Source organism: Mobula hypostoma, chromosome 25, assembly GCF_963921235.1.
Source record: "Mobula hypostoma chromosome 25, sMobHyp1.1, whole genome shotgun sequence".
NCBI lineage: Eukaryota > Metazoa > Chordata > Chondrichthyes > Myliobatiformes > Myliobatidae > Mobula > Mobula hypostoma.
The window spans coordinates 20,824,535-20,844,451 of NC_086121.1; the positions used below are offsets into that span (position 1 = coordinate 20,824,535).

The 19,917-nt window shown below is 41.4% G+C and overlaps 1 protein-coding gene across 1 annotated transcript; it reads right to left on the reverse strand.

Moving 5' to 3' along the window:
* Nucleotides 1-37: 37 nt before the first annotated feature.
* On the reverse strand, nucleotides 38-19,910 carry LOC134337795 (draxin-like). The gene is made up of 7 exons (XM_063033044.1): nucleotides 19,677-19,910; nucleotides 16,704-17,190; nucleotides 11,191-11,375; nucleotides 9,349-9,460; nucleotides 8,824-8,913; nucleotides 4,626-4,715; nucleotides 38-3,861 (listed from the first exon to the last, which is right to left on the reverse strand). The coding sequence occupies exons 1-7, from the start codon at nucleotides 19,773-19,775 to the stop codon at nucleotides 3,749-3,751; spliced, it is 1,176 nt and encodes a 391-aa protein (XP_062889114.1). The 5' UTR covers nucleotides 19,776-19,910; the 3' UTR covers nucleotides 38-3,748.
* Between the last annotated feature and the right edge of the window lie 7 nt (nucleotides 19,911-19,917).

Sequence of the window (19,917 nt, forward strand, 5' to 3'; positions counted from 1 at the left end):
TAGTTACATAAAGATTTTATTCATACAGCAGTTATCTCCAGCATTGTGGGCGCCAAACTTGATTGACGGCAGTTATACCCAATCAGCTCTGCACAGACCGGGGCGAGAATCCGTTTCTGGTTTATAGATCGGAAAAGTGGAAAATCAGGCCTCTGAAGTTTTTCCATGTAATGTGAAGGTTGATCAGGACAAGTAACCCGTGTTCCGATGATCTGTCATTCCGAAAATGGGGCCAGGATGGGCCCCAGCGGAAGTGGGGAGAGTAGAGAATTTGAACCCCAGTAGAAATAAACGTCTTCTGCACTCTTTGAAGAAGATTCACTCAAGACAACGAGCATCAATGTTCACTACCGAGCATCTTTTCGGTGTAAACGTTATTCGTCCATTCATGAATGCCATCCAAGTGTTGCTTCACGCAAGGAATAGACAACCCCAAATGAAGAACTGTGAAGGAAGGAGAGCATAACCCAATTATCAATGAACGCCCCCACCTCTGCCCTTAGGTTTTGGGGAAGTTCATTGATGAAACAGCTTATGTGCTTTGGACACCTGCAATGATACACAGGAGCTCAGGCAATTGGCTTTAGACCAAGATGCTGTTAAAATCTGAAACTATTTGATTATACTCACTGTTGAACTTGTTCAGACCATTTATTTCCCAAAATATATTAATTTTAGGAAAACAGGTCTCACTGACAAGGCCAGCAGTCCTTATCCAGGTCTGCTTTCCCTGAAAGCTTTTGCTTAATTCCTGCCGAGCTTTACAACGAGGAATACCTGGCATTTCAGCATTATTTCCATCAAAATGCAATTATGGAAGGAATTCACTCTAAAATGAGATCTATGATGAACTGTGCCGAAACTTTCTTTTCGTGATATTTATTGGCTGTCCAATAATTTCAAGTGAAGCAAAGTTAAAAATTAAATATAAAAAAGGAAGCGAAAATTTTGATGATACCATTACGTCACTAAATTCACATGCAATAAGTATAACTGTCAAAAATGTAACAATGAAAAAACTATAATTAACTTTAAGCAAGCAGTATAACTAAAATAAAATGATGCACATTATAACTCTTAACAACTGATCTAAATATGTTTGAAGAACAATGTGACTTTAAAAATGACAAGCAATAGTCTAAGACTTGCAATGTAACCCAAATAATACTTTTTTAAATTAATTCATGGAAAAGATGAATTCCTGCCAAGACCATTGTTTATTGTCCATCCTTTACTGATCTTGATAAAAAATAATGTTTATATATATTTAACAGCTTGACACAGAATAGCTGTAAAATAATATAATAATAAAAAATATGGCAAGCAAAATAATTATAACAATAGGTGATATTTTTCACTTCAGTTATTCATGGATAGAGATTGTCACATCATGCACTCTGTTTCCAATGATATCTTTATTAAACTGTCCTAATACAAGCAGAATGAAAATAACACTGCCAAAAGGTTGATTATGGAATAAAATAATCCACTAGCATGTCTATGCGGGAAATTCAGAATGTAGTTGGGGTGGGAGAGCTACTCCTGTAGATTATCAGATGGTAACGCTGACTCTATATCAGCTGAGAATACGGGAGAGTGGCTGAAATGAATTGCAGTTAGTGAGAAATGGAGTACAACTGTCACGCTCCTTACCAGACCATTTCTGTAAAAGATTCATAGACTTTACAATGTCACAAGCGATAATTTGAAGAATTTCGCATGTAGATTACTAATATATTTGAGTGACAGGAAATGAGTTAATTTAATGCTGAAATAAAAGACAGAAATAAAAATGCAGATACTTTTTCATACACTGCTTAAACATGACGTAGTGAGTTTCTGTTCTTAGCTAATCTAATGATTGATTTCAGTATTTGTAAACAATAACCCTTTCCTGATTATTACAAATATGACAAAGTGATAAAGGATTCTTGAATCAAGGTAGGACAGAAATTCATTGTTAAATATATTCAGCAACAGAAATTAACACGTTGTTCTGTAAACAGGAGGGGCCCGTTTTTCCCTAAAGGATCACACTCCTTTAATTGTGATACCAAAGGTTACACAGAGTCTGCATTAACAAGCTCAATGAGGGAGAGTATCTGGTGACGTGCTTCAATCAAACATCAACAAAAATGACGAGCGAGCAGCTGTGATTTTTCCTTGTGTTTGAAATTCAGCATGCCCTGAGTTTGTGGTTAGTTTCTATAACTAGTGACATATATAACTATAACTGGACCTCTTTCACAATAATTGAGTGAGCCACTTATTCTGAAATGGAAGTCACTTGATCACTAGACTGGGAAGCAGCAGCCCTTCTCCCTGGAATGACACCGACAAATCTGTTATTACCATGTACCTGATGTCAGCCCATGAATTAATAAATAGGTTTATGTTATGCGTACAGTCCCATTATCACTACATCGTCATGGTCTGAGCACGCTTTGATTAGGGAGAGGATTATAACTTAGTGTTTCTCACTCAGCAGGGAACCCGGTTGTCAGATGAGAACAAGGCAGAGCTCAACAATATAGCATTCCACAGTCAAGTAGTCCCTCAGTTATAAACCACACATGACAAGCCATCGCTCGGGAAAGGTGCCAACAGATACAACATCCGCGGAGGCTTAGTCAAAATTGGCAAGATGTAGAATTAGGCTGGTAGTTTCAGATGGATTAAGTGCACATAATGCCACGATTAAAGTTGATTGCAGGTTAGGATTGGGGCAGAGCCAATTTTTACTTTAAAGAGCCGATTCTAATGCAGCCGCAATGAAAGCCCTCTAGTGGGCATTTGTTGAGCTGATACAATAAAGAGCACCTCCAGAAATCACATTGGCAACAATATCCCAGTGAGGATGTTTATGCAGAGGGCATTTGCGCCATCAAAGATGCAGCAGTTTTTAGGAGAAAGGCAATGCCTGGGGAGGGTGGTATAAGGTGGAAGCCGATTGAAAGTCGTGTAGTGAGTCTCCTAGGAAATAAATGTTGGCAGCGTGATATGCATCGTTAGTGGATTCAGGATATTATTAAAGCATTTGCTAAATGGCATTTAGATTTTTTTTTATAAAACATTGCATACAAATATTAATATTAATTTTAGCATTAGACATGACAGGCACAAACAGACTATCAAAAATAACAAGTAACGGTGTATGAAAGTTGTAGTGATTGACCACTATCACTGTATGAAAGTTGTAGTGATTGACCACTATCACTGTATGAAAGTGAAGTGATAACGAGGCAAGAGCAAACGGTAATGGATTAATATGCACCGAGTACAAGAGGGGATGCTGAATTGCTATGATAGAGTACTCGGCATGAATGGGAAGTATTGAATTGGACCAGAGAGGGAATACAGTTATAATTATGAGAAACAGAGTTTAAGTTGCATTTAGTGTGTATTGCTCGGGATTTCCAGCATTCGCAGAATCCCTTGTGTTTTTGAGTTTAGTTTATCTGTCACAGTGAAGTATTGGTTGTGATTGGCTGGCAATAATTAGGTCCCAGATGGTATTGATTTACATTAGGGAAAGGAGGAATACTGATTGTAGTGTCAGGGTTTTGGGTATGAGTTTGACAGTGGTCACTGTCTTGATAAGGGAATGATTATATTCCTGGCAGCTTTGACGTGACATGGTATATTAGGCATACGTTGGAATCATCAAGATTTTAGCTGCTGTTGACTTTGAGATTATTTCTTAACTGGTTGCTTGGACTAATTAAGCAGGATTCCTTGTTAAGTCCCTTTAGACCGTAATGAATGATCCGTGATCAATATTGACCGAATCTGGCTCCACACACCGCCCTCGTCTTCGGGTCACTCTCCGATTCCGGTGGAACTTGGCGTAGCAGCGGAAACCTGGAGAAGACAGAAGAGCTTTAAGGGGATTCAGACCTTAACTTTAACTACACCGCCAAGTTCGATCCTCTTTCCCCGTTTACGATCCTGACATCCATCAACTACAGGCAGTCAGGCAGTTTGTGTAGCATTTTGTACCTGACAACCGCACCAATGGAAGAATAGAATTTTTGTGAAGGGGTATCAGCATGAATAGAAGATGTTGAGCATATTTAAGGGGAAGGGGTCTAAGACTGTGGTCATGGGTAACTGTGTTTCTCTGAAACATCAAGCACAACTACTGTGCCACGCCAATAGTTTTTGGGACTGCCTGGTAAAGAAAGCCATAGAAATAAAACTAGAGGAGAAAATTTTTAACAAAGACGAAGGTCTCGCTCTAAGTAAGCACTGGAATTTGATTGTAAACAAGGTGGGGGAGTGGAAACCTGATTGGATGAGGACTAACCAATCAGGAGAGACGGAATACAGGGGTATAAATAACACCTGACTAGACATTCCCAGGCATCAGCCCTGAAGAGTTTGCTGTCGGAACGTCTGTTAAAGTTGATACCTGTACCCGGCTGGAAGCCCGAGAAGAGTTTATTCGTCGTATACTCCGGGAAAGCACTAGATCCTTTTTCATCAAGCACGTTGTTTGAATTCCCATTCCTGTCACTTCAATGAACAGAAAATCAGTAAACGGGTGGGGGGGGGGTTGCAGGGGGAGGAGGAGGATTACACTCACGGGTCTGATATCCACTATTGAAACCCAAGGCAGCACCCACCTTCTGCACACATGCAGTCATCGTAACACTTGTTATTGAGGCCCCGGTTATGGGCTTTACAGATGTGCTGCCGGAGATCACAGCACCAACCTGTGGGAAATAAAGGTACAAATTACTCAGTTTGAGAAGGAGCATTTGTCACAAGTTAGCACAATTGCCATGCAGGTGGCGAACAGAAAAGCACATGCCACCAAGAAAGAGGGACTCTGTAATGATAGAAAAGCAAATAATGATAGCTGAAAATATTTCTTAAAGTAAGAAAATGCAGAAAATACTAATTGGCCAGAATGTACAGTATCTGTGAAGAGAAAAAGTAGTGTTGTAATAAATTAATATTACAAACAAGAGAAAATCTGTAGATGCTGGAAATCCAAGCAACACACACAATATGCCAGAGGAACTCAGCAGGCCAGGCAGCATCTATGGAAAAGAGTACAGTCAACGTTTCAGGCCAAGACGTCGAATGTACTCTTTGCCATGGATACTGCCTTACCTGCTGAGTTCCTCCAGCACTTTGTGTGTGTTGCTTAAATTAATATTAACTTTGTTCAGTGCTGGTTGACTGCATTTTCTATATCCATTAACACAAAGGCAAAAAATGTCAGACATAAAGTGCATATTTATAGTAGCAATTCCTCCAGTTAAATAACGGAAAAGTTAAAGCCATTCACAGTCTCTACTGCAAACCATTTCCTTGCTAGCAACTCCATTCTTGTCTTTGGCTAATGTCTAAGACTGACCTGATTGCTTATCACCATCAATTAACCTATTAGACTTGAAATGAATCTGTGAATCCATTTCTTCTCCATCCCCAAAGTAGTCCACCTCAGTAATGCTACCCACTGGCCCTTGCTCAGCTTAATCGTTCCTGGAAGCCTGATCCGTGCTTTTATTGCCAAACTAAATTTCTGAAATGTTCTCTTTCCCTGACCCAAGCTCCATACTCATTATCTCATCCAAACCTCTGTTGCTTGCATTCTAATTTGCACCAATTCACATTAAAGTTCAAAGTAAATTTATTATCAAAGTCTACATATGTCACCATATACAACCCTGAGATTCATTTTCTTGCAGAAATACTCAAATCCATAATAGACAAATAACCATTATAGAATCAGTGAAAGACTGCACCAATTTGGGTGTTTGACCGGTGTACAAAAGACAGCAAACTGCAAATTTAAAAAGAAAGAATGTTAAAAATAAATGTATCTAGTCATTTATTATTTGTTTTTTTTGTATTTGCACAAATAATCCTTTTTACATTGCTTGTCTATCTTTGTGTGTAGTTGCTCATTGATTCTATTGTATTTCTTTGTTCTACTGTGAATACTCACAGGAAAATGATTTTCAGGGTAGGAAATGGTGACATATATGTACTTTGATAATAAATTTACTTCTCTTTGTTAATTCTTGATTCATAAAGTCTTTTTCTCTTCCTCTTCGGCAGTCCCTTGGGGTTAAGGATGGCTTGGCTCCCACTCTGGTTAGTGAGGTGGCTGGAAGTCCTGTGCTGAGTTTACAGATGGTGCTTTAACGTGACAGCTGGGTGGACAGGATGTGGAAACATCTCAATGATGGAGCAAGTGAAGTTATTCGCTCTGGTTCAAGGGCCTGATGCTTGAGGGGTAATAACTGTTCCTGAACCTGGTGGTGTGAGTCTTGAGGCTCCTGTACCTTCCAGATGTCAGCAGCGAGAAGAGAACATGCCCTGGGTGGTGGGGGTCCTTGATGATGGATGCTGCTTTCCTGTGGCAACGTTTCGTGTAGACGTGCTCAATAGTGGGGAGGGCTTTACCCGTGATGGACTGGGCTGTATCTACTACGGTTTGTAGGATTTTCCATTCAAGGGCATTGGTTTTTCCATACCAGGCTGTGATGCAGCCAGTCAATATATTCTCCATTAAATGTCCTTAGAAGTTTGTCAAAGTATTAGATGTCATGCTGAATCTACACAACTCCTAAGGAAGTAGAAGCTCTATCATGCTTTCTTCATAATTGCATTTAAATACTGGGCCCAGGAAAGGTCCTCCAAAATAATAACACCTACGTATTTAAAGTTGCTGACCCTCTCTCGCTCTGGTCCTCCAATGAGGACTGACTCATGGACCTCTGGTTTCCTCCTCCTGAAGTCAATAATCAGCTCCTTGGTCTTCCTCTTATAAGCTGATACGTCACCACCTTTGATATGGCCTAAAAAAGTGTAGTTCAGTCGCAGTTATTTTGAATTCCTTTGGTTGTAGAGTAGAGATGAAAGCAGTTCAATGATTTCCCACTCGCCCAGACGGTGACTGCAGTTGAAAACTTATTGGAGGTAAAATGCAGCATTGTAGTGAGCAAGACCGAGATGAGAGTGTGATGATGGCACAGACTTGCTTCACCCCCATTCTGAAGTGTGATCGGGTCCTGGTCTGAACCACTGCAGCAGACACACTCCGGAATGGTAATGAATTTTGTGGAAAACCAAGTTGGAGAAGGATTGCCAGAAATTTCTCCCCCTCCCTCCTTTTCTTATTTTTTTCAATTTCCCATTCTGGTTAGCCTTTCACCCCTCCTCCTTATCTGCCCATCACCTCCCTCTGGTTCCCCTCCTCCTTCCCTTTCTTCCATGGTCCACTGTCCTCTCCTATCAAATTCCTTCTTCCTTGGCCCTTTAGCTCTTCTGGCTATCCCCTCCCAGCTTCTCACTTTGTCTCCCTCCCCCCTCACCCAGTTGCACCTATAAGATGCCAGCTTGTACTCCTTCTCCGCGCCCATCTCCCCGCCTCTCCTTATTCTGGCTTCTGCCCTCTTCCTTTCCAGACCCAATGAAGTGACTCAGCCCAAAGCATTGAGTTTATTCCCCTTCACAGATACTGCCTGGCTTGCTGAGTTCCTCCAGCACTTTTGAGTGTGTGTGTTGTTCGAGATTTCCAGCATCTGCAGGGTCTCTTGTGTTTAAGAAGAAAGGCTGATGAGAATACATTAATTACTTCCCAACAAGCTATTTCCATAAATCACTTGACATCAGGAATGAAATAAATAATCACAAGACTGGCATGTGATGTGTGTTTTATAACTGTTTCAGTCAGTGCCTCTAGTGATTATACAGCAGCTGTGTGGTGATGGCTACAGAACAGAGAATGTGCAGAAGGCATAGCACCACGGGACGCTATCCAGTGCGCCTTTGTTTCTTGCTTGAGTTGGTAACTCCAATGTGCCAATGTTTTGCAGCCTGCAGCATTCACAGCTAATCTCCCCAGCTCTCCAAATCATTAGATTATTGTGTTCAACAATTAATCTTAATGAATCTCCCTCTGGATTTCTCAGTCTCTGTTAAATTAACTGTCTGAAAGCCTTGGTATATAGAGTGTGTTCAGAGGAAAGTCTGTAGTGTAAGGGTGTTGAATGAAGTACAGAATTATCAAAGAATTAGATTAACACTTTCTGGGTTCTTGTCAGGGTATACCAGGCTAATAAAGGTTTAACTATATAATCTATAACCCAACTTCTTTTAAAAATAAGAAACTTCCATTTAGATAGTACCTCCAGGATGATCATAGTACCTTCGATAATGATCATAGTACCTCCAGGATGATCATAGCCAATTACGTGATTTCGTAGTGCAGTCACTTTGATTCTTCAGGAAATGTAGCAACTAATTTACATACAATATTGCCCCGAGATTAATATTTGCCCAAACTACTGAAGAAGATTGCTGTTTTAACATACATCCACAATGGTATTCAAGTGAACATCTCATTTGAAGAGCAGAGCTTCTCGTGTTGTAGGCTCTCGCTCAGCCTAACCAGAACTGAAGACAAGATGCTGCTAATGAACCAACTTGCTGCCACTCAAAGCCTTGTTGTCTGTGCCTCTCTCACTTTCCCTGCTCTGACAGCACGGCAAAAAGCAGACTAGTGACAGCATTAAGATGCATGCATCACTCAGTGTCCTTTCAATCAAACAGCAATAATGTCATGATATCAAAGAGGGGACGACACGGTAACCATATTGTTGTCAGTCACACACATCCCAAATTATATCTATGCTTCCAATAGCCAGTACTTTGATCTTTGATATTAACTGGTTGTTTGTGTTTGCCAGTAAAGATAACCAGGTAAAGATAGAAGGTGGATAGATTTCTGAGTGTAAGTGGCTGATTCAGACATTATTAAAATGATTATTAAAACCTCAGAATAGTTAAGAATGATGTGGGTACCAGGCAGGCAGTCGAGGTGATGATCACATGGGTCTGCTTCAGCCTGGGATGTGATGTTCCCGTTACTCAGGTTCTTACTGCGACGCTTGTCTGCAAGGAAAATAGATATCAACACTTCACAAGAAATATTTCTGCTGATTGTGCAGCTGCTCGGATTCACCAAGCCATGGCTAAACTAGTTACATTTTGAGGACAGATTGCACGGAGCAAACTTGTATACCCTCATGAATAGATGATTTATGAGACACAAAAGATAATTAGAGGATTAATAGAGTAGATGAAGAGAAACTATTTCCTCTGGTGGGGATGCTCAGATCAAATGGAAACAATATTAAAACACTGCGAAGGGGTGATGTTAAGAAAAACATTTTCACACAAAGTGGATATACAATGGTCTCTCTCCTTCCAAAATAAATTGCTGAGGGAGGCTCACTACAACCAAACATACTCGCGCCCCTTGCACACTCATTCCCGCGTCCCACTCCGTTCACACTGCTAACACACTTTCATGCCTCCACTTGTTACCTTTCTTCTTTGTTGAAGGCCACATATCTGGCTTCATATCTTCATAATCTGTCCAATCAAAGAGCGTCATGTCGAGAGTAGGGTTTACCTCGGCGACAGTTCTTGCTCTGGCCTACATGAGCTCGGGGCAATGATGAGAGGGGCAGAGATGAGGGCAGCAGAGACAAAGAAATGAATGGAGAATGGAGTGAGAGAGTCGTTTAAAGATAATTAATTGTTTAAAAAGATAAATAAAGAAAAATTAAAGATATATAAGGGTTGGGACAATTGAGTGGATAATGAAATGAAAGAGCAAAGAAAGTTACACCAATTAGATTGGTAGAAATTAAATTTTTATGGACAGCAACAAGACTGGAGAAATAGCAACTGGTAAAGAAAACTCAGAGATAAATCACCAAGAGGCAGTGAAGCAGTGACTCGTGAATCTCCGCCTGATGGAACGTTATCACTTGGGCACTGAAGTAAAACATGCCTGTCTCGCAGTACCTGCAAATGTCATTATGGCTGTTTGAGGAGTTGAGTTAACACTTTAAAAAAAACTTCTGCAAATAAATATCAGATTTAATTGAAGCTAGGAATCTTCATGTTCTGGGAATGCAAAGACAGTGCCAATTATTTCTGCGTTGTCCACTTTCCTTTCAAAGTTCGAGGTGAATTTATTATCAAAGTACATATATGTCACCACAGACAACCCTGAGATTCCTTTTCTCAGTAAAGCCAAGAAACACAATAGAATCAAAGAAAGACTGCACCCAACAAGATGGACAAACAAGCAGTGTGCAACAGACAACAAACTGGAAATACTAAATGGAAAAAAGTAATAATAATAATAAGTAAACAATAAATATCAAGAACATGAGATGAAGAGGCCTTGAAAGTGATTCCATAGTTTGTAGGAACAGTTCAGTGATGGGGTGAGTGAAATTATCCCCATTGATTCAACAGCCTGATGGTTGACGACTGTTCCTGAACCTGGTAGTGTGGGATCTGAGGATCTTGTACCTTCTTTCTGATGGTGGCAGTGAGAAGAGGGTATAACCAAATGCCGCCTAAAGCCTCAATTGCCTGAACCAGATCAATAAAACCAACAACATCCTTTGTGACTAAAATATAAGCATCTAACCCAAACTGCCACTAAAATCTTAATTTTCAGCTCTGCAAAAGCTTCTTGGTCACAACTAAAATATTCCTTTGCACTTTAGTTGCTCCTTCACATTATTTCTTTTTAACCTTTATAAATTCCTCTCTGTAAAACTCATCTCCTTGCAACTTACCTTGTGTGCCTGCTTATCATAATTCCAAGCAATATTATTCCCACAATGTATAATTTTCTAAGCCTTCACCCTTATCTAATTCTCTCCACAGTCTGGCCAACTTTTTCACTTCTTTTTGAAGTTCATCAGACACCTGTCTACAACAAAACCATATTATAAGTGTGTAGTTAATATTATTATTGTATCAATATGTGAAAGACACTTAAATTATTGGAAAAAAATCTGGTTGTTGGCCAAAATTGCAAACATTCAGTTTTCTTTTTCATCCTTATTTCCTTATTGGAAGATTGTGCCATGTTTTTCTGATGATGGTCAAACCTCAGAGGGAGTGTGCTTTACTATATCCACTGTTTCTCCATGTCATGTCAGTGGTTTTACAGGACGGACTTGGAGATTCAGAAATCCCTGAGGGAGGGCAGATCATGAACTGCTAATCGCAGCATGATTTAATTGGTTCACAAAGTGATTCTCCACTGATGTGACATTCCTGCTCCATTAAACTCCTGTTGAAAAGAGCAAAATTGGCTGTTTCAAGTGATGGGAAAGTGATCAGGTAGGATTGGTTTACCTGCTCTTTTGTTTGCTGTCTAGGCTTTACCGCTGGCACTTCCTCGGTTGTAATGGTGGTCAGCAACGTACTGGTCACAATTGCACTGGACATAGGCAGGGGCATAGTAGAAAGTTCATCCATCACCTTGCTTTCTGGTAGATCCCTTACGGATGGAATTAACTCAGTTCCTGAGACTTTCAATGCTGGAAGAGGATATATAAATTGTCAGATTAATCAAATGCTCTTATAGAAATCAAATAACCAAAACGTTGACAAGGTTTCACTAGGTGACATCATGAAAGTGGGGAAGTCCACCTTTGTGTGGTAGGGTGCCAAGGACTTGCTGTGCAACAAGCATGTTACTGCACAAAAGGTCACCAGGTGACGAGGGATTTGAGAGAGAACTGCACGGTCTGCTGTTTATTTTGTAGTTTCCAGCCTGACTGGCTGTTATTTTCCCTGTCACATTGAGATAAACGTGCTCATTGCTGCAAAAGCTAAAGAAATAATAATTTGATTTAATTAACATAACTTTAACTTTAATTAACACTGGCTCAGTGGCCACTTTATTAGGTACACCTGCACACCGGTTTGTTAATTTCTAATCAGCCAATCATATGGCAGCAACTCAATGCATAAAAGCATGCAGACATGGTCAAGAGGTTCAGTTGTTGTTCAGACCAAACATCAGAATGAGGAAGAAGTGTGATCTAAGTGACTTTGACCATGGAATGATTGTTGGTGCCAGATGGTATGGTTTGAGTATCTCAGAAGCGGCTGATCTCCAGGGATTTTCATGCACAGCTGTCTCTAGACTTCACAGAGAATGGTGCGAAAAACAACAAAACATCCAGTGAGCAGCAGTTTTGTGGGCAAAAACATCCTGTTAATGAGAAGTCAGAGAAGAAAGTCCAGACTGGTTCAAGCTGACAGGAAGGCAAAGTCACTCAAATAACCACCAGTTACAACAGTGGTGTGCAGAGGAACATCTCTGAACATACAACATGTCAAACCTTGAAATGGATGGGCTACAGCAGCAGGCGAACACAAACATACATAATATTTGTTTGGCATTTCCAATGTGAAAACTGGTTTCAGATTAAGAACACTAGCTAAGATAAAAGGGAAAGACCAACTAGGGTTGGGCTCATGCCTCTACCCTCCTCAGTCTCCCAGGATAAACAGGAATTCCCAGCTGTATCCCTCTGCTGCTTTCACTAGCTGCTGTGATCAACTGACAGTCAAGTTTGCTAATCCTCCTAAAAACTTTCAAACCATGCCCAGTATGCCCTACACAAGGAGGTCTTTAACAACATTCTTCATCCTATTGATTACTTTATAATGAAAATGCAATGTTATTCACAATTATTCTGTGCAAAACTTCAACCATTCCGATTGAAGTCTATTGCTCTCTCCCAGTGCTTTACCTCATTCTTAGATATAAACATTGCAGTGAGCTTCTTAGGAGCCTTACTCAGTTTGAACTGGCACTCAGTAATTTAACTGGGTAGAACAGATTTATTGTCAATATATTTGCACACTTTCATAGACCTTTTAATGAAATTTAATGTAACAAGCTAACATTTGTCAAAAAATCATGTGGGAATTCTGAATTTGATATAAACAGTTTTTGTGGGTTTTAATTTGTTGCACTGCCCAGGAGAACAAGTTCAGAAATAGGATATAGGGCCTCTTGTTTCTGATTAATGGTAAACAGTGGCCAAATTAAAGGGAAACTTTACAGGCGGTGGTATCCAGATTTAAATAGTTCCATCAGGTCAATAAGGCTGTGTGACTCCATTGTGCACTTAATATTTTACTAATATTTGAATAATATTTTAAATATATTGCTTGATGAGCACTTTTTGTTTAAATGATTCATTACGGGTTACGTGTAAAAGCACATGAATGGCGTATGTTATTACGCCACCAAGTCACATACGCAAGTCTCACTAAAGTAAAACAAAACAAAGACAATCATCTCCCAGCTCCATGTTTTTCTTTCAATTAATTTTATGTTTTGGAGTTACAAAACATAACAGACTGTAAAAAGGGATTTCCCTCATATTTAACTCAACAGTTTATGATCTGTCTGCATGGCTACCCCACCAGAAGCAAGAAGACATCTGCATAGAAAAGAAAAATATTTACATGGTATATCTCATGACCTCTTGATGCATTGACACATCTTACATCAAATGAAGTATTTTTTCTTGTTGATTTGGGTCATGTGACTGCCTCTGGCAAGGTCAGTGTTCATGGCCCATCCCTACAACCTTGGGCGAAGGTGGTGTGAGGAACTCCAACTCTCAGACTGCTGCAGTCCTTCTGGTGAGGATGCCTTAAGGTGTCAATGGCAGAATCTTCCAAGACTTAGCCCAGTGATGATGAAGGAATGGCAATAAATTTCCAATTCAGAAGAGTCTGAGGATGGTGCAGCCACCAATGCAGTCAAGTGCCTTTGTCTCCAGAGGTGGTAGAAGCCATGGTCTGGGAGGATCTGTTTACAAAACTTCATTGAACTACTGCAATGGATTTAATAAATGGTATCTACTGCAGCTAATGAGCTGATGGTGAAGGAGTGAAAGCTTAGAGCCATTGGTAGGTGAAGCTAGGCTGCTCCATCCCGAACACCACTAAATTTCTTTAGTGTTGTTGGAGCTGCACACATACAGGCACAGGGTGACTGTTCCATCACATTCTTGAAGAAGAACAGGGAAACTCTGGAATATGAGTAACACGCTGCAAAGTATCCAGTGCCTTCTCTTGTACTAACGCTACATACAGAGGACCAGGTGAGTTTCAGGACGTTGGCAATGGGGGATTTAGTGACGGTAATACCTTTGAATGTTAAAGGTCAGGGGAAATGTTGAAGTGTAGCATTTAATTTGGAGGAAAGCTTCAATAAGGAAGTGAACGTATGATTTTGTTAATAAATGACTAGGACTGCCAGATTGGCTAACAGTTTCTTCGCTCAGGATGTGAGACTAATGTGATTCCACCACCACCGAGGTCTCATCACAAGGAGCTACTTACTGCTTACTGTCTACCTGTGCCGCGCACGACGTGCACTTCGAGTTATATTTTATTAACTTATTTGTGGTAACATTTTGCTTTATGTATTGCGTGTGATACTGGTTCCGTGGGTGCACTGTGGTCCAGAGAAATATTGGTTTGTTTGGTAGTATATAGGTACAACCAAAATATGACAATAAACCTGAACTTAGAACTTGAAATACTGAATATTGAGTTCCCCAGGGAAATCCACTGATCTTTGGTAAAGCCACCAGACTATCACAAGACTCCCTGCAGATATTAAGTTGGTGGAAACAGTTCATTAAAACATGCTGATATACTGTTCTTTTTATTTAAAGTCTACACTGCTTGTTATTTGACATCGTTTTAATGATCTCACGCTGACAGTTGGTGATTTTGTGGGAGAATTCATTGATCATTGAGATTAATTTTGGAGGAACTATCTCATCAATCCACAGGGCCCAGGAGGGCAGAAAATACTCTCGGCCTTGGTCACCAAACCTTGTCCTCGTAATAACCCTGTGAAGTGCAAAGAGACCTGAGCTATGCATAAAAGTAGATCAGAATGATCTTTTGCTGCGTTCAATATGTTTTTGGAAACAATTACGGAGCAGTTCTTCGCTCCAATGAAAGCTTGCAACTGTTATAGAGAGCTCGGAAGCAAATTGCCTTCTTTAACAACAATCAGCACAGTGTGACCAGCATGCCAGTTACAAATAAAATACAAACGAATAAACTGTACAGCAAAAAAAATCGCTTTCCCCGACCATGACCAGTGTTTAGGGACTGCCAGCTCTGCGTGTCAGCCGTGACTGTGACATGCAGCCAGAGTGTTGCTCAGAATAATAGAATCAGGTAGGCGCAGGTGTAGTCACAGAAAGTGACGCACATCCCTTTAAGGTTCTTGCCTTCAGCTGCACCAAATTAGGCTACATAGGAGGGAGCTGTGCAGTGGGTTTTAAATTCTCACCATAGGGGGCCGACCTATCCAATCACCCATGCAGCTGGAATTCAAAAAGAGTTGTCAGTGGGATCTGAGCTCCCTCATGATATCAGATTATTATTTCTCATAATGAACAAAGAGGTGAGATTTTAAACAAACCGCAGCAAGAATATTCCTGTTCGAATCTTTGCAATTTTTCTCCTATTTTTTTTATTTACTCGGTCGATTACTTTTGCTTTAGAATGCACACTTATTCATGTCGCAGGCGTGGAATATCCAAAGCCAGGAGTAAAGGAGATACAAGTAGAATGCGTATAGACACTGGATTGAACCAAAGCAGACAGCATGCAGATGGAATGCAGAATACTCCCCCCACCACCCCACCCTGCCCCCAAACAAGGATGGGGGTAGAGCGGATACAGTACAGCTAGCCTTTCTGGCAAAGTTACGACAAAATTTGCAATCGGTTTCATAAGCAATAACCTTATTTAACCATAAAATGACACGTGCCCTGAAAGAAAAGTATGTGGCTGAACGAGAGGAGGGAATGAAAACATGGCGACTTGACACATTAAGATGGAGAGGAAAAAAAAGAAAGATAAAGAGACAGGGAGAAGAGGACAGAGAGAAAAAGTAAAAGACGAGGCAATGAATCATGTGGTGAGCAAAGAAAGGGGACAGTGGCAGCAGAGGAAGTAAGAGGCAAAGCTGATCTGAAAATGAGAGTTACATGGACAAAATAAGGGTGTAAAAGGAAATAGAAGGCAGGAAGGAAGTTATGTGGGAAAAGGAAAAGATGAAGGCTGGTAGACTGTAATGTATATACTGCTTATTTTGTATAACAAATGTCTAAGAGTATAAAAACAAGGCTAATTAAACGAAGAACAAATTAGAACAGGCAATCAAGGCTTTGATCAAATATGTGGATTTCAAAGAAGATTTTAAAGAGAATATCTTTTTAAATGGAGAAGAAGTTGAGAGAGAAAAAAAATTTAACAATTACATTGGTGGTTGAAGGCAAAGGTAGTAAATGTGGGACAAGGAGGGGAATGTATCAACAATATGAAGGTTTGAAGAATTAAGTTACTAAATTAGAAAAAAAATGTTTCAGAGATGGGAAGTGCAGGATTTAAATGTAGCAATGCAAGTTTTAAATTGAAAACTGTGAAAGACAGAGGGAATGGATGAACAGAACTTGCAAAGGAACAAAATATGGGTGGCAGAATTCTGGAGGACCACAGTTTTATGGAGGGTTGGAACTCAATGGTCAACTGAGACAGAATATTATGGAAAGACTGTAAAACTGTCTGTTTTAGGAAACCCCTTTTTGGTTTTATTATTTTTTTTTAAATTATGTCTTTCAAGAGAAATACAAACACTAGAGCCATCAATATTAGAGTTAGATTTTTCTAAAATGTTACCATATTATTTTAATTTTAGTATGTTTTGTTTTAAAACTTCATTTTTGCCAGGTATGTCCAATGCTGGAGAATCTCTCCAGCTCATTTAAGATAAAAACCTATACACCAGAGCGTCCCCAAGTCCTGCTTACCCTTGTTATGTCGTCCTCGCTCTCTCCGATTTTGCTTCTTGTGATCTCGGCTGTGTTTTCTCCCTTTATTTGCGGATTCCACCGTCCGGTAATTTTCTAACTCTCGGGGATAAAACTGGCCACTTTGATCCCCTGCTCCCTCCTCCAGCATGGCTGCTCTCTCTAGGCTGTCTGTCTCCACACGCACTGGTGTAAGGCTCTCCAGTCCTACGCCGTCTTCATCGGGTCTCCCGGCCTCCATCACTCTGGTCACCATAGTGCTGGCCTTCTCCTTCCTCAGTACGCCGTGTCTGCGGCCTGCTCTGGGCAGGTCTGGCCAAGAGTCGTGCCTCTTCAGACTGTGGTCGGTGTCGGGTGGCTGCAGTGAGCTCTTCTTATCCCTGGAGTCGGCCTCCAGAGCACAGACCTGGCTCAGAACGTCAAAAACCAAGATGAGGAGGAAAGGAGGCGTGAGGTACCACTGAGCCATTTTCTTTGTACGATTAAGCTGAAGAAGAAACAGGCAATACATTTGATTTAAAATGCTGATCGTGGTTTGTACAACATTCAGGCACGGATTAATGTTCAGCTCTAGATAGACAAAACACTCCCAGTAGTTTAGATGCTATAGTTTAGTGGGCATTGTATCTCAGCTGCTGGAAAGGGTTAGGAGTTCAAATGCCGTTTAGTTCCAGCTGATGTTATTGGAATGATTATGGGAGAAATCCAATTTGTTATAGCGTCCTTGGATGACGCTAAAACTGGGGAAACCAAACTCGGTTGTTATGCAATAACGCCCGCAGGACCCATTCCCCGGTGACAGATGGTGCCTTCAAGAAAGCCGTAAGGTCAAAATGGGGGGTGGCGGGGTTGGGGGGAGTTGGTAAAAACTGACCACTACACCCAGAGCTCAGCTATTACAATGCTCTCATCATCATCATCTGCTCCTGGCCGTCCTGCATTACAAAATAATTGCAGTAGTTCCCTCCCAACGCAAGGACAATAAATATCAGTCATGCACATACAAACAATACAGACAGGAGCATCCACTGTTGTAACCACAACACTAATATTTATTTCCCTAGAGTCGGGGAGAGGAAAATCAGGTGGGGCGTTTTGCCCTGGATAGTATTCAATGCTTCCAACTAGAAAACGCATATGTACCCGTGCATAAAACGAGGCCGGGTGTTTGTGTCACGAGTGATCCCACTCCGGGACATATGGTGGCTGAGCTAATGCATGCATGGAACTGTAGTCCATTGTAGGGGGTGGGGGAAATTTAGAAGGGAAAAAAAATCAATGTGATTGATGAATCAGGAGACTAGGCTTTAGAAACCATGACAAACGAGCACAATACAACACCGCACAATAGTTTTGATATTAAAATAGAAAGTGAGTATTCAAAATGCCGCGAAGGTAGTAGATTTGAAGGAGTGGCCATATTCTGAAATGTATGTAAATTTAACATCTCAATTCTTTAACTAGTATTTCCCCAGCCCACGGGGATAATATTAATTAATTACAACTTCCCGAGGGGACAGCCTCTCAACTCCCATCTGCTGTAGGACCAAACATTTCTTCCAGCAATTTGCAGCATCTTCCATTGTATAGACACACACAACACCGGCGCCCTACCCGCAACCCCCCCCCCCAACTCCCCTCCCCACCTCACCTCCGAAAATTCCACCTCTCCAAAATCATCTCCGCCATCATCTACGGAGCTTCAGCTTCCCCCCTCCCCCCCCCCGCAACAATCAGAATCACAAAGCATTGTTTTCCAAGTTTCGCAGGCATGTGCTTGACCTCCCGTCGGTATCCCCCGCGACTGATCAAATGTTGAATGCTCTGCCAAGGTGCCAAGGTCCCGCCGTCTAATACCCTAGTATGCAACACACACACACACACACACACACATACCACACGCACACACACACACACACACACACACATACCACACACACACACACACACACACCACACGCACACATACCACACGCACACACACACCACACACACACACACACACACATACCACACACACACACACACACATACCACACGCACACACACACCACACACACACACACACACACATACCACACACACACACACACACATACCACACACACACACCACACACACACATACCACACGCACACACACACCACACACACACACACACACACACACCACACCACACACACACACACCACACGCACACACACACACCACACCACACACACACACATACCACACGCACCACACCACACACACACACCACACGCACACACACACACCACACCACACACACACACACACCACACCACACACACTCACTCACACGTACACACCACACACACACACACACGCATGCACACACCACATACACACACACAACATACACACCACAAACACACTCACTCATACACACGCGTACATACACACACACACACACAATACCAACATCCAGGGTTCAAACAGCGTACGAACTTCGGCCCCTGCACAACTGGCTTTCCAATCCCCAGCACTTTAACAGAGAGAGAACAATCCTTTCCCAATGTAAACAAACTACCGACAATCAAATCGATCATTTTAACAAGGTAATTGATGCTCAATGTTTGACAAACATCTTGGACTCCTTTTTTTTAGTTTGGAAGCAAATGATTTACAGATAGACCAACCAGAACACATACATTGACAGATATATGTACCCACAGACAAACAGACACACACACACACACACACACACACAGACACACACACACACACACCCACACACACACACACACACACACGCACGCACGCACACACACACACACACCCACACACATTGCTTTTATGCAGTCTCCAATAAATACAAATCATTCCGAAAATCGTCAGAGAGCCATTTACAGTTGAGTTGCAGGTGTCTTGAGATGCGACACGAGCCGAATAACATTCAAAGGCGCCGTTCGGCACCGAACACCACGCTGATCCGGACATCCTCCTTCCTACCTGTCTGTTTCTTGGGCTCAGGGCACAGAGAGCTGCCACTCCGGCAACCCGATAGAACCGAAGATTCAATATCTCCCAGACTGGGAAAGGAATAAGCATCCGCGCTCCCGGGCGCGTTCGCGACTATGATGTCAGCGATAGACAGGGGCGGGCACGAACAGAACGAATAGAGAAATGTCACAAGAGATACAGTAAAGTAGAAATGAAGATAGGAATGGGGGTGTGTGGAGGTCGTGTCCAA